General features: G+C 34.2%; 1 protein-coding gene across 2 annotated transcripts; it reads right to left on the bottom strand.

The window, feature by feature from the left end:
• Positions 1 to 8,961: 8,961 nt before the first annotated feature.
• Positions 8,962 to 15,870, bottom strand: LOC105064750 (TLR adapter interacting with SLC15A4 on the lysosome-like). 2 transcript variants are annotated; one of them, XM_045512668.2, is made up of 3 exons: positions 14,500 to 15,870; positions 12,515 to 12,616; positions 8,962 to 11,009 (listed from the first exon to the last, which is right to left on the bottom strand). In XM_045512668.2, the coding sequence occupies exon 3, from the start codon at positions 10,965 to 10,967 to the stop codon at positions 10,065 to 10,067; it is 903 nt and encodes a 300-aa protein (XP_045368624.1). In that variant the 5' UTR covers positions 10,968 to 11,009; positions 12,515 to 12,616; positions 14,500 to 15,870; the 3' UTR covers positions 8,962 to 10,064. The 2 variants fall into 2 exon arrangements, with proteins under 2 accessions (XP_045368624.1, XP_010948051.1); XM_010949749.3 differs by lacking the exon at positions 14,500 to 15,870 and having other exon boundaries at positions 12,515 to 14,490.
• Between the last annotated feature and the right edge of the window lie 158 nt (positions 15,871 to 16,028).

Raw genomic sequence — 16,028 nt, 5'->3', positions numbered from 1 at the left:
AATAGAATAAGTTTACAAAATACATGATGTATCATCCCTAAATCTTAGTGGATCTGGGCATGGGGGATGAGAAATGATGAGTGGCTGCCAGTGGTTGTGTGACAACTGACCCCTTTGGTGCTTGGAAGCCAGAAAGAGCAGCTTATGTCATCATTTGAGAGGAGTATTTGGAAGCAGCAATAAGGCCCCACTATATGGGAGCCTAGGCCACTTCTGGCATGCATACCACAGGGTAAAATTATAGCTGCTGTTGATGATAACAGTGATGATAATGATGATGATGATGATGATGATGACGAAAACTATGACGATGACGAGGACATTCTGGTCCCAGCATATAGAAGCCTGGAATTTTGACTCATTTTAAGAAGAGGAAAGTAATTTAACTAGCAATCTTCTAGAAGACCTGGATACCGGTACCAGTTCGGTCATTCACTAACTGCTTGAACAATTTTTCCCTCTCTTTGGGCATCACTTTTAATTTATAAAATAAGAGCTCCAGATTAGATCAACAATTTTCAAACTATTACGAGGAGCCCCACAAGGGTTGCCTTAATGTGGGAAGAAGGTCAGAATTTTTATTTTCCTTCTTTGAATCAGAGAAACTCTTAAAATATCTGTTTTACATATTGAGACACTGCAAAAGTGTGCGTGTGCATGTGTGTGTGTGTACAAAGGGTGAGGGGAGAGAGAGGTTTATTTCCCTGGAGTTTTAAATGTAAAAATACACCTTGATTATCTCTATGGAACTTTATATCTATGATGCTCTACACCTCTACAATATCTAAACTAGAAAGCAAAGACCTTCCAAGAGCTCACAACAAATCCTCCCTTATTTTTCCTCTATCAGAAATTTTTTTGCTATTGTTGTCATGTACTTCTTTTTTTTCCGTTTCACTACAAGTTTTTTTTTTTTTTATTGAGTTATAGTCAGTTTACAATGTGTCAATTTCTGGTGTACAGCACAATTATTCAGTCATACATGAACATACATATATGCATTTTCATACATATATGTTTTTTCACCATGAGCTACTACAAGATCTTGAATATATTTTCCTGTGCTATACAGTATAAACTTATTTATCTATTCTACATATACCTCTCAGTATCTATAAATCTCGAACTCCCAGTTTGTCCTTTCCCAACCCCTCCCCTTGGCAAACACAAGTTTGTATTCTATGTCGGTGAGTCTGTTTCTGTTTTATATTTTAAGCTCATTTGTCATCTTCTTTTTTTTTTTCAGATTCCACATATGAGTGATATCATATGGTATTTTTCTTTCTCTTTCTGGCTTACTTCACTTAGAATGACATTCTCCAGGGACATCCAAGTTGCTACAAATGGCATTATGTTGGTTTTTTATGGCTGAATAGTATTCCATTCTATAAATATACCACAACCTCTTTATTCAGTCATCTGTTGATGCATATTTAGGCTGTTTCCATGTTTTGGCTATTGTAAATAAGCACTATTTACTATGAACATTGGGGTGCTGGTGTCTTTGAATTTTTGAATTAGGGTTCCTTCTGGATATATGCCCAGGAGTGGGATTTCTGGGTCATATGGTAAGTCTATTTTTAGTCTTTTGAGACATCTCCATACTGTTTTCCACAATGGCTGCACCAAACTGCATTCCCCCCAACAGTGTAGGAGAGTTCCCCTTTCTCCACACCCTCTCCAGCATTTATCAGTTGTGGGCTTTTGAATGATGGCCATTCTGACTGGTGTGAGGTGATACCTCATTGTAGTTTTAATTTGTGTTTCTCTGATAATTAGTGATATTGAGCATTTTTTCACATGCCTATTGGTCACTCATATGTCTTCATTGGAGAATTGCTTGTTTAAGTCTTCTGCCCATTTTTGGACTGGATTCTTTGCTTTTTTCTTATTAAGTCATATGAGCTGCTTATATATTCTGGAGATCAAGCCTTTGCCAGTTTCATCTTTTGCAAATATTTTCTCCCATTCCATAGGCTATCATTTTGTTTTACCTATGGTTTCCTTTGCTGTGCAAAAGATTGTAAGTTTAATTAGGTCCCATTTGTTTATTTTTGCTTTTATTTCTATTGCTTGGGTAGACTGCACTAGGAGAATATTTCTGAGATGTATGTGAGATAATGTTTTGCCTATATTTTCTTCTAGGAGGTTTATTGTATCTTATGTTTAAGTCTTTGACCCATTTTGAGTTTATTTTTGTGTATGGTGTAAGGGAGTGTTCTAGCTTCATTGATTTACATGCTGCTGTCCAGTTTTCCCAATACCATTTGCTGAAGGGACTGTCTTTATTCCTTGTATAGTCTTTCCTCCTTTGTCGAAGATGAGTTGACCAAAAGTTTGTGGGTTGATTTCTGGGCTCTCTATTCTGTTCCATTGGTCTATATGTCTGTTTTTGTACCAATACCATGCTGGTTTGATTACTGTAGCTCTATAGTGTTGTCTGAAGTCTGGGAGAGTTATTCCTCCAGCCTCTTTCTTTCTCTTCAGTAATGTTTTGGCAATTCTAGGTCTTTTGTGGTTCCATATAAATTTAATTATGATTTGTTCTAGTTATACGAAATATGTCTTATGTAATTTGATAAGGATTGCATAAAATTTGTAGATTGCCTTGGGCAGTGTGACCATTTTAACAATATTGATTCTTCCAATCCAGGAGCATGGGATATCTTTCTATTTTTTAAGCCTTCTTTAATTTCCTTAATCAATGTTTGCTGTCATGTACTTCTAAAAGCCTTCCACTCTTATCTTCCTGAGCCTCAAGTCACAAGACATTGCCTAAGGAAGTTGCACTATCTCATATTTTGTAAAATGGCCCTACAGCCCCTACAGTAGCAGCTTTATACCTAAACAGATTCAGGTCAGCTTTGGTAGTGAAATTCTGAGGAACTATCACAGGAAGGTCAAATTTTAAGCCCATAGGTATCTGGATAAAGCTTGAATGTGTTTTTCCAGAGAATAGAATCCATTGTTCCACACTGGGAATTTAGCCTTTTAATCCAGGCTTCTATGGAAGAAGGAAAACTGACATTCACAGTCAGTTAGAAATGACTCTTGTCCAACGCCATAAATATAATTAACACTGCTGTACATTACATATGAAATTTAAGAGAGTAAATCCTAAAAGTTCTCAGCACAAGAAAAAAATGTTTTCTTTTTAATTTTGTATCCATGAGATGTTGGATGTTCACTAAACTTATTGTGATGATCACTTCATGATATAAGTCAAATCATTATGCTGTACATGTTAAACTTATACAGTGCTGTATGTCAACTATATTTCAATAAAACTGGAAGAAAAAAAGAAGACTCTTGTCTGAAATCAAGCTTCTGATTACAGAAAAAAAGAACTGAGTGCCTAAAATCACTGGACAGAACAAATCTCAGTTTCCCCATGTATAAAGTGGGAAAATGATAAATATAATAAAAGTAACAGCACTCACCATTTATTGAGTATTTAATAGGTATCAAACATCATACTAGACATGACTTATGCTATCTCATTTAAGTCGAAAAACAATCTTAAAAGGTAGGTGAATTACCCACTGCAATGAGAAGGCCTCTATTATTTTTAACTTCTTACCATTATCATTACTGCTATTATTACTGAAAGGATCTAGAATGAGGAAACTAGAAAAACAAATTTCACCAACTGCACAGTCCTGCTGTCACACTTTCTTAACAGCATAGAGTTGCCTCTCTCTTTCAGGTAGTATCCTATTCTTTGCCAATGTTACATTTGTTTAAGAAATAAAAAAAGTACTGTATCTACATCATTTGCTGTTGAATCCTAGTACTCTTTCAGTGACTCTTCCATAAAAGTTCCCACTGGTCTCCGTATACTTCGCTGTAATAGGAGATACTGTGCATTAATCTTAAATAGTTTCTGTTTCTCTCATCCAGTATTTATAGCATATTTTGTCTTCAAAAAGCATTTACCTTAAATTTCCTTCATCTGAAATAAAAAATTAAATCAAAACGCTATAAAGTTTCTCAAGCACTAGGAAAAAGGCAAATCTTTTTCTTCTTATATGTTCCTATAGAGCACAAAAGCGTCCCCTCCCACCAGTAAACACTAACAGCATATGTGAATTCTCATTTCTTATTTTACATTCAGATGGTCCTTTTAAGTAATCAGAAGGGATTTATTACAAATGTTAATTAGGTTAGCAGAAAGGAAGTCTTTACCCCACCCCAACTTGAACGTGATGATTGATTTCTTACAAGTGTGCTGATTCCTTATTTAAAAAGCTATATATTAGTGGAATCTTTTACTACTTACCAAATCTTTTAAACTCCTTTTAATCCTCATAACAGTGCTGTTATATATTTGGGGGGAGTCCTGTTGCCCTCATTTTTAGATAAGGACATTGAGACTCAGAGAAGCAAAACGCCTTGCCAGGCAGTTACTGTATGAGTTGGAACTGCTAAAACACAAATCTCATCGCAAATCCTCTGCTCTTTCTAGCTCTCTTCTTACCTGTTTCACTGAATGATTTACTCATGTAACAGAACAGAAACAGATGTCTCAACATACCTACAATAAGCTCTGTGAATCTATAAAGTCCTCAGGAGATGAATCTCTCTCCCCAGCTCTCCTTGAATTAATGGCTCTGTAAAATGGTATCCTGCACTTACAGCTTCCAGAATTCTTGGTCTTTTTCCCCTTAGTTGTGTCCCTCAGGTCTCACTCTGCTGTTTTAACCACTGTGGAAAAAGCAAGGATAGTGTTTAAGGTAGGGTCACCCAATAAAATACAGGACTCCCAGTTAAATTTGAATTTCAGATAAATAAATAATGCTCTTAATATAAATGGGTCCCAAATATTGCATTGGGACATATTTATACTTAAAAGTAATTTGTTGTTTTCCCAAAATTCAAATTTAACTAGACATTAAAAAATGAATTTGCTAAATCTGGCAACCGTAGGTTAACAGCATAGGTTCTAATGTCAGAGTGACTTCATTTGAATAATGACTCTTACTCTGAGTAGCTGTATGATACTGGGTGACAATTTTAACATCTCTTAACTTCTTCTTGTCTAAAATGAGGATAAAGATACTACTTATCTAATAAGGTTATTGAAAGAATTAAATAAGAGGATAAGAGCAAATATCTTAGTAGAGTGCCTGTCATATAATAGATACTCAAAATAGTAACCATTAATATAACTGAATGACAATGACTAATAATAGCATTCCTCTTGTTAGGTAGATAGGCATTTCACAGGTAATAAAATCTCCAATTATATGGATAAAGCTCTATAGTAGAAATTTAGGGAACTTCACATAGGCAGAAAGTCTTCTCAAGGCATTGAGCTTTTTTATACTTAAGCTTTAAAGTATAACTTTTCAGTGTCTGAAACAAAAATAACTTTTGTTATGAAGAACAATGCAATATCAGTCAATAGCTTTTAGGTCTGAGATGACGTATAAACCAGGAATATTATAAAGTAGAATGTTCAAGATAATCAGTGTCAGACACCCAAGATGTGGTCCTCTCTTTTGTGTCTTAGGTCACTCAGTTTGGTCAACAGGTGGCAAGCAAAAATTTCATAAGTCAATCTGCATCTGGATAGTATATCAAGAAGTAAATGACCTTTGAGAAAAACACAGCAATAAAGATTAAAGGCAAGGCCAGAGAAAATCAAAGAAAGTGACTAACAGTAAAGAAGTCCCAGTCAAAAGATTTGGTGCTCATGAATATATCTCCACTTACTTAAGAGTTGCAAGAGAAAAACAGAGATCAAGTCTAGAAATAATAGTGTTACTCAGCAGGTTTTTGGAACTGTAATCTCAATATTGAAGTATATACAAGCAGAATGAAGGGTCAAAATACTTAACAATTTATATGAATAAGAAGTGTCATAGATAGTACTAGAGTTGGGTATTAAAGATCTCTCATTTGTCTGTTTACTTGCTGGATCATAAGAAGATATAAGGATCCAGAAGCAGGGATTAGAGTGGCCAAGGTAGTTATGGGGGGTTAGGACTTGGAGAGTTAGTGGTGGCAGCTTCACACAAGTTGTCACAGAAATATTTCAACATGTTTAATAATAAATAGAGGTATGCTGGTGAATGACACCAAATAGCAGCTCTGGATACAAGATTCAGACTAGATTAAAAGTAAGCCAGGCAGGTAGAACTACCAGCATACGTAATCTAGAGCTACGTGTTATAACTTTCATGGCCCTAAAATAGTCTTGTGGTAATTTACTTTTGTTCTTTGATTCTATCATCAGCTGAACTATAAACTCAGTTAAAAGCAGTAAAAGCATCAATTTTGTTCATCATTTATTGGGATTGCCTATCACAGTGCTCAATAAATATTTGTTTAATGAATAAAGAGCCAGTCAGTTTCTCCTAGTGCCTGGAGTGTCCTGAGGATAAATATTCCTAGAGGATGAAAAGCTCTGAGAATTCACTCTGATCTTGAACTGGCCTTAGAAGTCTTCTCCAGGTGCAAGATGGTCCCTGTCATTTGAACTCTTAGAAATCAATTTCTAAGCCTCATCTATGGGGAATACAAGGGTGCTCTACAATTGTATAGCTTCCCTAAAGCAGAGCTGAACCCTTAAAGGAAAGGGGCAGAACTACATAAGTCACTGAAATCCTGACCAGCCTCTTAAACTTTTTCAATTCTGCTCAAGAGTTCATTTGTCAGATATGAGTCCAGTTTACAATTGTAGAGGGAAATAAATTTCAAGAAGTAGCTGACCAATGAATTTCAATCACTCTCAGCTAAAACCAAGGTCTTATGACAATTTATGTTTCTCATGATAAACTGCCTCTATTAATTTAGGGAAGTAAAAACCAGAACTACAATGTAATTCTGTAAGCTACAAATTTCTCAGCTTTAAATAGAAATAGCACAAAAATTCAAAGAATTAACTGCCCAGAACAATGATTCAGTATTTTTAACTGATGTCAGTATACCTTAATTTAGTTCTCCTCATGTTTATCGCTGTGATCTTAACATAATTATGTAAAAGTTATCTCATAAAATTACAAGTGATGAAGTGCATTTACACTATAATAAATATGAAACCAACATTTCTATAAATTTTTGCTAAACCTTGAAGAAAAGAATACTACATGATTGGGGATTAAAAGTCCCAAATTTCCAATAAGCATTTTTCAAAAGGGCAGGTATCTTTATTTTACCATGAAGAGAACATTTTTTGCCATCATTTTTTTTTTTTTGCTTTCAAATATTACTTTGTTTTTCATTGACTTTCACACATAAGTAGCTGATTGGTTAATTTCCATACAAATGACTAGTCATGAAAACATTAAATCACTTGAAATTTGATTTAACAGATATCTGTTGTTGTCAATTTACTTATTTCTTTCCTTCTTGTATTAACTGCAACCAATTTTCTACTTAACTGCATAATTATTCCAGTTTATTGCACATACTAATCCTCATCAAGCCATCCCTCCACCTTTCATCCAAATATGCATTATGTAGTAATGCTATATTAGTCAGATTACCTGAAAAGAAATTCATTGTATTTAAAGATAAATATATTTGTATATTTATAATGATCTACTCTACTCCTGCCCACAAAGCAGCTGCACTTAAAGGGAAATTGCATGTGAAAAGATATCCGTAGAGAACTATTTATTTTGTTTTTCCACTTCCAAAAATCAGTTTTGATAAGACCCAAATGTTAAAGGTAAGATTGGAAAGAACCAGAAAGTCTGCTTATAACTTTGAGTGGACCAGGTCAGTGTTATCGTTGGTCTTAAGAACCTCAGGGAGACTGGCTTCTTTTAAAGACTAACCCATGAGACAGATAGATGAAGCCTAAAAACCCCAGGAGTCCAGAATAGTCTATCTCTTGAATTTTTTTTTTAATGATTTAGGGATACTCCTGACAGAAAATTACTTGAAACTGGGTCAAACCCACTCTGGGACCTAAAATAGTGACCTGAAATCCAAAGATGGGATATAAATTACACTGACCTACACAGGTAAGGAGCAGCATTGTAGTGGGCATCATTCTTAACCTCCTAAAATTTTTCCCTACACAGAAATTTTATGATCCTCCCCAACTGATGAATCAAAAACATTCTCCATTTTCACAGAAGCACAAAAGTAATACTTTCAACTTCTGAAAAAGTGAGACAGAAAGAAATTAATCATTTCATACATTTCAAATAACATTTTAAAGGGAACTGTATGGTCATATAAGTGAAACCCATGATGAAAGACAGAATGAAGAGTGACTACTTAAGGTGAAAATATGCTAAACACAGTCCCATAAGCATATCTAAGTCAAGCATTAAAGTCAGCAGGTATGAGGTCAAGGTGAAAATAATACTAAATTTATCTTCTTTCCTTGGTTAAATATTGCATTGAATTCTTAGGCCATTTTAACAATAAGTATCTTTAGATAAGCATTTTGGTGACATAAACAGGAGGGAGAAAATTGAAGTCTGAGAGTATAATTAAATGCATTTGTAAATTTTATACTAGCTAAATATTGTGCTTTTTTACATAATACTATGTAGTCTTAATACTATTTATGAATATATACACTTCATAAAGTATTAATACATATTATAATATCTTAGAAAATTTCACACAAATAATGTTGCCCAACATTTAATTCACTTTAGAAAAGATAAAGCTTGACATTAATATTTCATTATTTTGGTAACATATTAAAAGTATAAATTTAGCAATATATAAAACAATGTATACACAACCATTTTTCAGTATCTACAAGACACTAAGTCAGTTTTTCCGAAATCTTTGCCCATTGTTTCTTCAGAATCAATGTCAGAATGATGGATATGAATTGGAAAGGTTACGGAAGAAGATGCTGGGGCAAGTACCGATGAAAATAAAAACAAGGTAATTCAGGCATATTTGTTATTAGATCATAGAAATTTGAAGACGATGAAAATAAACTAAAGGTTGTATGATCAAAATGAACAAGCTGTAAGGACATCTGGATAACTCATTCTTTAACATTTAATCAAAGACCAAAGAGATAATTAGGGGGGAATATGGGATTTCTAAGGTACAAATCTTATTAACATATAATGAAAACATAAAAATTCCATAACATAAATTCATACCATTTAATTTTACAAACAAAAGTACATGTCAATCATTTTACTATCCAAGAGAGAAGTGTTAGCTGTCAAGTATAGGATCTTGTTCCAAGACTGCAATAAACCATACCATTCCTTTAGGTATGTCATGTTTATTTTATTAATTAATTAATTAAATTCCAAAATTGCCATAACATTCTACTGACTTTTATCCTAAACCAGGATCTTGACTGAGGATAATCTGAGAAGTGTAAAAAGTTGCCAAGAAAGCCTCTTTATTTCTAGGTGATTCTCTATGTACTCTGTTCACTCTCCCTATACGCTTTCCTTCCTCCCATTGCTGAAAAACACCATGCATAGCAGAGTGATATAAAAAAGTTGATGCTTGTCCCAAGAAAGATCAAGGAAGCATCAAGTTTAGTTGCAAATGTTAATGGCAAATTCTCCATTTTTCCTTAAGTCCTCCTTCCATATTTCTTTCAAATATAATTTAAATCCAACATTTCTTTGAAGAATTGCTGATTGACAGTGTGAACGATTCTATCTGTTGAAAATAAAAAGAATGGTGTTTAAGTACTATTCATGTCTTTAAACATTTTTGTAGAAAAATAAATGCTCCCTTCTGATACAGTTTCTACTGGTCTTTTCAGTAGCTGAGAACAATAATCCTCTCCTTGTTCCACTTTTTTTTTTATCACTTGTGTGGTAAATAAATCTGATGAGTGAGTGTGAAGTGATTAACTTGGGATGCTCTGACAATTAAATAGATAAGCACATCAAACTTGAATGTAGCAACCATTAAAGATGTCAAAAACAATTAGAATTTATGGTCATAAAATTTAATTATTAAAATTGTCTCCTACAAGAATTCAGATGTACAATTGGTCAAATAATTTATCTGTAATAACCATACCCCAAAGGGCCTGATGTGGCACAATAAGCCAGAGAATACTACTGTTACTCCAGTCTCATAAAACAATCCAACAAACCTACAGTTGGTTCTTATTGTAGATGTAATACATGTTCCCTACTTCTCTGGTTTGATATTTGTAAGTAAGGAGTGCTGAATTCAGAACTATTTCCACAGGAAAAGTTACAGAGATTACATCTTGCTAAAGAGTGTAAGAGAGCTTCCCGAACTTTCGATGCCTCTATGTTCTGCTCTTGAGAGATTTGAAAGCTTATCTGATTTACATTATTCATTAGTAAATTGGAAGCCATAAGATTGGTTATGGAGCAGCACCTAGTAAGATTTTCTTCCAAAAACTGTTTGTAGAGTTCGTCCACTTTTTTTTCCATATAACTATTAAGCATAGAATTAGAGATGGGCTTCTTATGAAACAACATACTTTTTTCTCGAATTTCATCCCCATTCAAAATCTTTGAGGTAGGTAGTTTATCTAGAGGTTCAAAGATAGGAGAATGTCCCAGAGGTATATCTACTGAAAGTAAAAGAGGACCATTAAAAGTATCATCACGTATGTGTTCCACAAAGCATCCTGAATCATACATGTTACCCACGTGGTCTCCTCCAATCTGTAGATCAGGATAATTCTGGCAAATACTTGTACATGACCAAGATCGGTATAAATCTACTTGTGTTTCATCATGTTGTTCTCTCTTTGGTATGGGCAACGCAGCAGATACATTTCCTGGAAGTGATGCACTTTTACGTTTTGTTACAGTTTTCTCATCCACAGGTTTTATTATATTTGTATCATTACATTGCTCTGTTAAACTTTCTTTCACAACCTTATTTTGATTTTCCATTTTATAAGGGGAAAGTGAATTGTCATCTATATCTAAAAGCTGCTTTTTCCAAGTTTCCTTTTCATCATTTGAGGTTTTCTTACATGTAAGTGGTTCTTTGTATAAGAGTTCAATTAAGAAGGCTTCTCCAAGCATTTTATTAGACAAAGTTTCTAACCAGAAGAAAGTAATATATTCCTGTAATATAAAAGAACTCATTAAGGCAATGTACATTAAATTGTGAAATGAAGATTTAACTTCTACATGAAAACACAAAAGATTTAAGGAGGCAGTATTACTCAAAGGATAGAGAATAAGACTAGCAGTAGAGAGACTTGGGTTCTAATTTTGTCATTAACTTTTTACTGTCAGGTGATTTGTTTACCATTCTTGTGTCTCAATTTTCCTCTCAATTAAATGGTGATAATAATGTTCCCCTGGCTTCTTCACAGGGTTATTGTCAGGATAATATTTAAGGTGTACATGCAAGTGTTTTAAAAGTACAAACTTGGAGGGCTTCAAGATGGTGGAATAGAAAAACATGGAGCTCACCTCCTCCCACAAATACATCAAAAATACATCTGCATGTGGAACAGTTCTCACAGAATACCTACTGAACTTTGGCAAGAGATATTATACAAGCAAAGCTACAAGAAAAATCTCCGTGTAACTAGATAAACAACAAGGTCATACTGTAATGCACAGGGAACTATATTCAATAGCTTGTAATAACTTATAATGAAAAAGAATATGAAAAAAATATATGTATAACTGAATCACTATGCTGTACACCAGAAACTAACACAATATTGTAAATCAACTATACTTCAATAAAAAGTACAAACTTATACAAATGTATTCATATAGATTCAATTGTCATAAATGATTTATTTTATTTTTTTAAACATTTTTTATTGAGTTATAGTGATTTTACAGTGTTGAGCACAATTTTTCAGTTATACATGAACGTACATATATTCATTGTCACATTTTTTTCACTGTGAGCTACCACAAGACCTTGTATATATTTCCCTGTGCTATACAGTATAATTTTGTTTATCTATTCTGCATATGCCTATCATTATACATGATTTATTTTAAAGTTATTAGTTAAAGTGCTTAACTCTTTCTCTATTTTCAAATAGTTTGCTTAAAATCAAGCCTGCTTTCAAGGAATTGATCATAACTGTGCTTTAATTGATGTCATTTGAATCACATAAAAAACATATACCTTACAATGTGTATAAGAAATGGATATTTATATATAGCTTGGACAAATGCAAATTGTCTGATTTAAACTATAAACAGAGTCACTTAATTTTTCAATAATTAAATGCAAATAAGTTTATGAAATTCACTGCCATCATTTTTCTTTTTTTCTCTCTCCCTTTCTTTTTTCCTTCCCTCTTCCCTTCTTTTCTTTTCTTTTTTTTTTTTTTTTTGGACTTAAATCTTATTTCCCAAAGCACTTATGTCAGTCTTTTGCATGATTCTTTAATACAGTTTTAAGACTTTCAATTTTCTGTACAAACTCTATAAGCGTGCAAGAGGGAAAAATAGACTTGATTAAAGATACACTTTTCTTTTAATAGGACTATAATGTCTACTATAAATGTTTCCAGGAAACCTACTTATTCATATTTTAAATCATTTGGTAAAAACTAAAATAATATGAACTAAAATACATAAGAATTCAAACTTACCTTTTCCAAATGTCAGGGTAACTAAGATTTAGTCTTCTGAGATTCCAACAATCCAAACTCAGGAAAAGTCCCTTTTGGCTTGTTTTTTTCCTCAGGTCTTGCCTACACCTCAGAAGGATAATTTTAATCACACAAAATGAAATGGTTCTGCTTTCCAGTCATACCCTAGGACTGAACCAACTAACAGGAAAGTGATGTGGGTTGATCACATATATGGTATGGCAATGATCACATACTAAAAGAGGATCTTGAAAGTATTTATTCAAGATGCAACTGACAATGACAGTGGGAAATGTTAACAGCAATAGCCTTCTTTATTCAAGTGAAGACAGAGACAAGGTTATTTTAATTTTTTAAGTATTAAAAAGCAGTATGGTAACCAGCATATTTTGTAACAATTAATAATTAAAAGTAACTTAAATGGCCACCAGTAAGACAATGGTTAAATTGTGATATATCTATTATGTGAAAAACTAAATTTCATAAGATTTTTAATGATGGAATGATAATAAAGAGAAGTAATTACTACATAACAGTCATTCTAAATGTTATACACATACGATTTAATTTAAAACAGAAACTATTATCTCCATTTTATAGAGGAAACAGAGAAAGTTGTATATATGAAAGTTCACAAAGGGTGGAATTAGATTTGTACCAGGCAACTGGACTCAGAACTCATGCTCTTAATCACTATACTGTACTGCCTCTATGTTTACTGATGGAATGCAAGTTGCAGAACCTTATGTACAGTATGATTCCATCATGTGTTGTATGTGTACTATGTGTCAAGCACTTTTCTAAATATTTCACATATACTAACTAATTTAATCCTTTTAACATCTCTTTGAAACAGACATTATAATTGCCATTTTACCTATGAGGAAACTGAGGAGTAGAGAAGTTAGATAAGATATCCATTATCACACAGTTGTAAGTGGTAGAGTCTGGGTTAGAACCCAGGCCACCTGGCTTCAAAGTCTGTGTGGTTAACTTTCCTGGTGTAACAGAATTTTTTCCCCTTTTAATTGACTTAATATATGTAATCATGTTAATGGAAAAGACTACAAATCAAACTGTTAATAGTGGTTTCCTCTGGGAGAAGGGTGGCAGGCAGAAGGTGAAAGGGTAATTTTATTTTTCACTTTCTATATTTCTATAGAGTTTGAATTTATCTACAAAGAGCATGTATTCATGTATTATTTGTATGATTAAAAATAAATAATTCACATACATAAAAGGACAAGAAAAACAACACTATCTTCTTTAGAATTTATTTTCTCCATCTCACAAGTGTCTGGCCCATTCTTTAAAATGATTTTAAACCCAGATAAAAACTGTGAAAATAGACTGGGAAGCATGAACAAAATTTCTACATAGTTGATACTTTCAGCTACAATTATCAATGCAGCTCTTGTTTTACAAATAATTATTTTAAAATAATTATCACAAACATCCTATAGAATAGGTTAATTCTAGTTTTGAAATACATATCGGCCATTTTTTTTTAGGTTGTCAAAGATAGCCTCTTGTAAGAAATAGTGCATTAATTTAGCTTGGAACCAACGGAATGGTTCACAGTGAAATGAGGAACTATTTCACAATACCACACCAGAAAGATAATGAAAACAGTTGTTAAAAAAATTTTTTCTACCACTGCTACCACAAAGAAATATTAAAGGAAAATAGAGGTCTCAAATTGTTTCTAACTTAAACTCCTTCATTGGTTTTATCCCATCTCCTCTGACTTTCTCCTCTCTATTTCCAGCTGATCCAAATTCTAGCAGTCCTCTGTACTAAATATCTCTACCTTTCACTACTGTCATTTTGTTCTTGGATTGTTGTAGCTACTTCCAATCTTGCCTCCTTTCAAATCCATTTGACATTGTAGATTTATCCATCTTTCACATGAACCTGCTAAATCCTTCAATGGCTTCTAACCATCCATGGACTAATAATAAGAATAGACATAATTTATTGTGTACCTCGTAAGTGAAAGATGCTTTTAGGTGACATCTGTTGTTTATTTAATCTTCTCAGCAAATCTTCAAGTTATGATTTTCCACATTTTCACAAAACAGAAAACAGCCTGGAAAGGACTAAAAAGCAAAATCAAACATGACACCTGAAGGTCTATGTGCTTTTCCCTGTTTACTTCCTTAACCTCTATTCCTCCACTTGCTCCCCAAAGTTCCAATTACCATGTTGCTTCATGACTGTTCCTAAAATTCTTTTACTCTTATAATTTCCTGGCAGACTATATATCCTTCAGTTTTCAGTTTCAGTCTCAATTCTTCAGATCCCTGAAGGGCCTTGACTCACCTAGCCTGGTAGATTTCTCTATATTGCATTTACCTTGTCTTATCAGTTATCACTTTGGTTTTTTCTTATTCATATTGATGTGTTTGTTTCCAAGCAGCATGCAATGAGTATGGCATTTATTATCATCTAAAGTAATCATCATCATTTTCTGAACTACCTGCGTGTCAGATTGTATGCTAAACACTTGTACATACTAAATTCTTTTACCCTTCACTATGATGCTGTCAGGTAGACATCACCTTTCTCACTTTAATAATAGAGAAACTGACATTCAGAAGGAAATAATTTGCCCAAGATGCATAGTTATGAACTGGAATCCAAATCTGCCTAACAGAAAATCTGGTGCTGAGGTTCTCTGGCACTTTACTCTCAATTTTCATTGCCCATTTTTGCCAAACCAAAAAAATCCTGGAAATATTACAGTGATCTTTAAATACTGGAAAAGATTAAAACTCGAAAATAAACGCTGGAATGAGTTATGAAGATATTGAAGAGGAAATGGTCTTTAAAGTACCAGGTTATCTTTTTACAAAGGGGTGGAGAGGAAGTTCTAGGAGTCAGGGACTATTTGCACCCACTATCACACAAACCCAAAGGTCAACTCCCAGAGAGAAAGGGTGCCTCTTGCAAAGCACATGCTCAAGAAGCAGGTGGGGTAGGGGGACTGGAGAGGGAAAGGAGGCACTTCTCTGGGCTAAGAGAAAATGTAAGACTGCTATGGTGGTCCAGACCCATCCAGGTAAATATCGGTTCCATTTGCGCTGTTCCTACAAACCTAGACAACACAAGTTTTAATTTATATGTTTTCTTCACTCATCACTTTGTATTTTGGCCATTTTCTCCCTCTGGTGTCTCGGCCGTTCAGACATGGCCATGTTTCTCAAGCATGAAAGCTCAGGCTCACCACCATTCCCAACCAGGGAGACAGGAGAAGGGGCAGCAGGAATGTAGAGTGCTATGGTTCCCCTGCTATTCCTCCCCTGGGCCTCACAGATGAGGAGAGAGAAAAAACTTTAACTAAGCTTTATTCTCCCTGAGAATTCAGCCCCTCCCCCGAGGCCAGTGGGAGCCACAGCCTCCGCCTCACCAGGCACCTGGAGTTCCTGGAATGTGCACAAGCTTGCGCCACAAGGGCTCTTGTTTCCCAGCCAATCGTGAGCGCAGGGCCTCGGGCCGTTAGCAACGACCCTGG

This window comes from Camelus bactrianus, chromosome X (genome assembly GCF_048773025.1).
Source record: "Camelus bactrianus isolate YW-2024 breed Bactrian camel chromosome X, ASM4877302v1, whole genome shotgun sequence".
NCBI classification, from domain to species: Eukaryota; Metazoa; Chordata; class Mammalia; order Artiodactyla; family Camelidae; genus Camelus; species Camelus bactrianus.
Note: the sequence above shows the minus strand (reverse complement) of the source record. Positions and strands in the feature narration are given on the sequence as shown.

Excerpts from the sequence above, each read along its gene's own strand:
- LOC105064750 (XM_045512668.2), bottom strand. The coding sequence starts at position 10,967 with ATGCTTGGAGAAGCCTTCTTAATTGAACTCTTATACAAAGAACCACTT.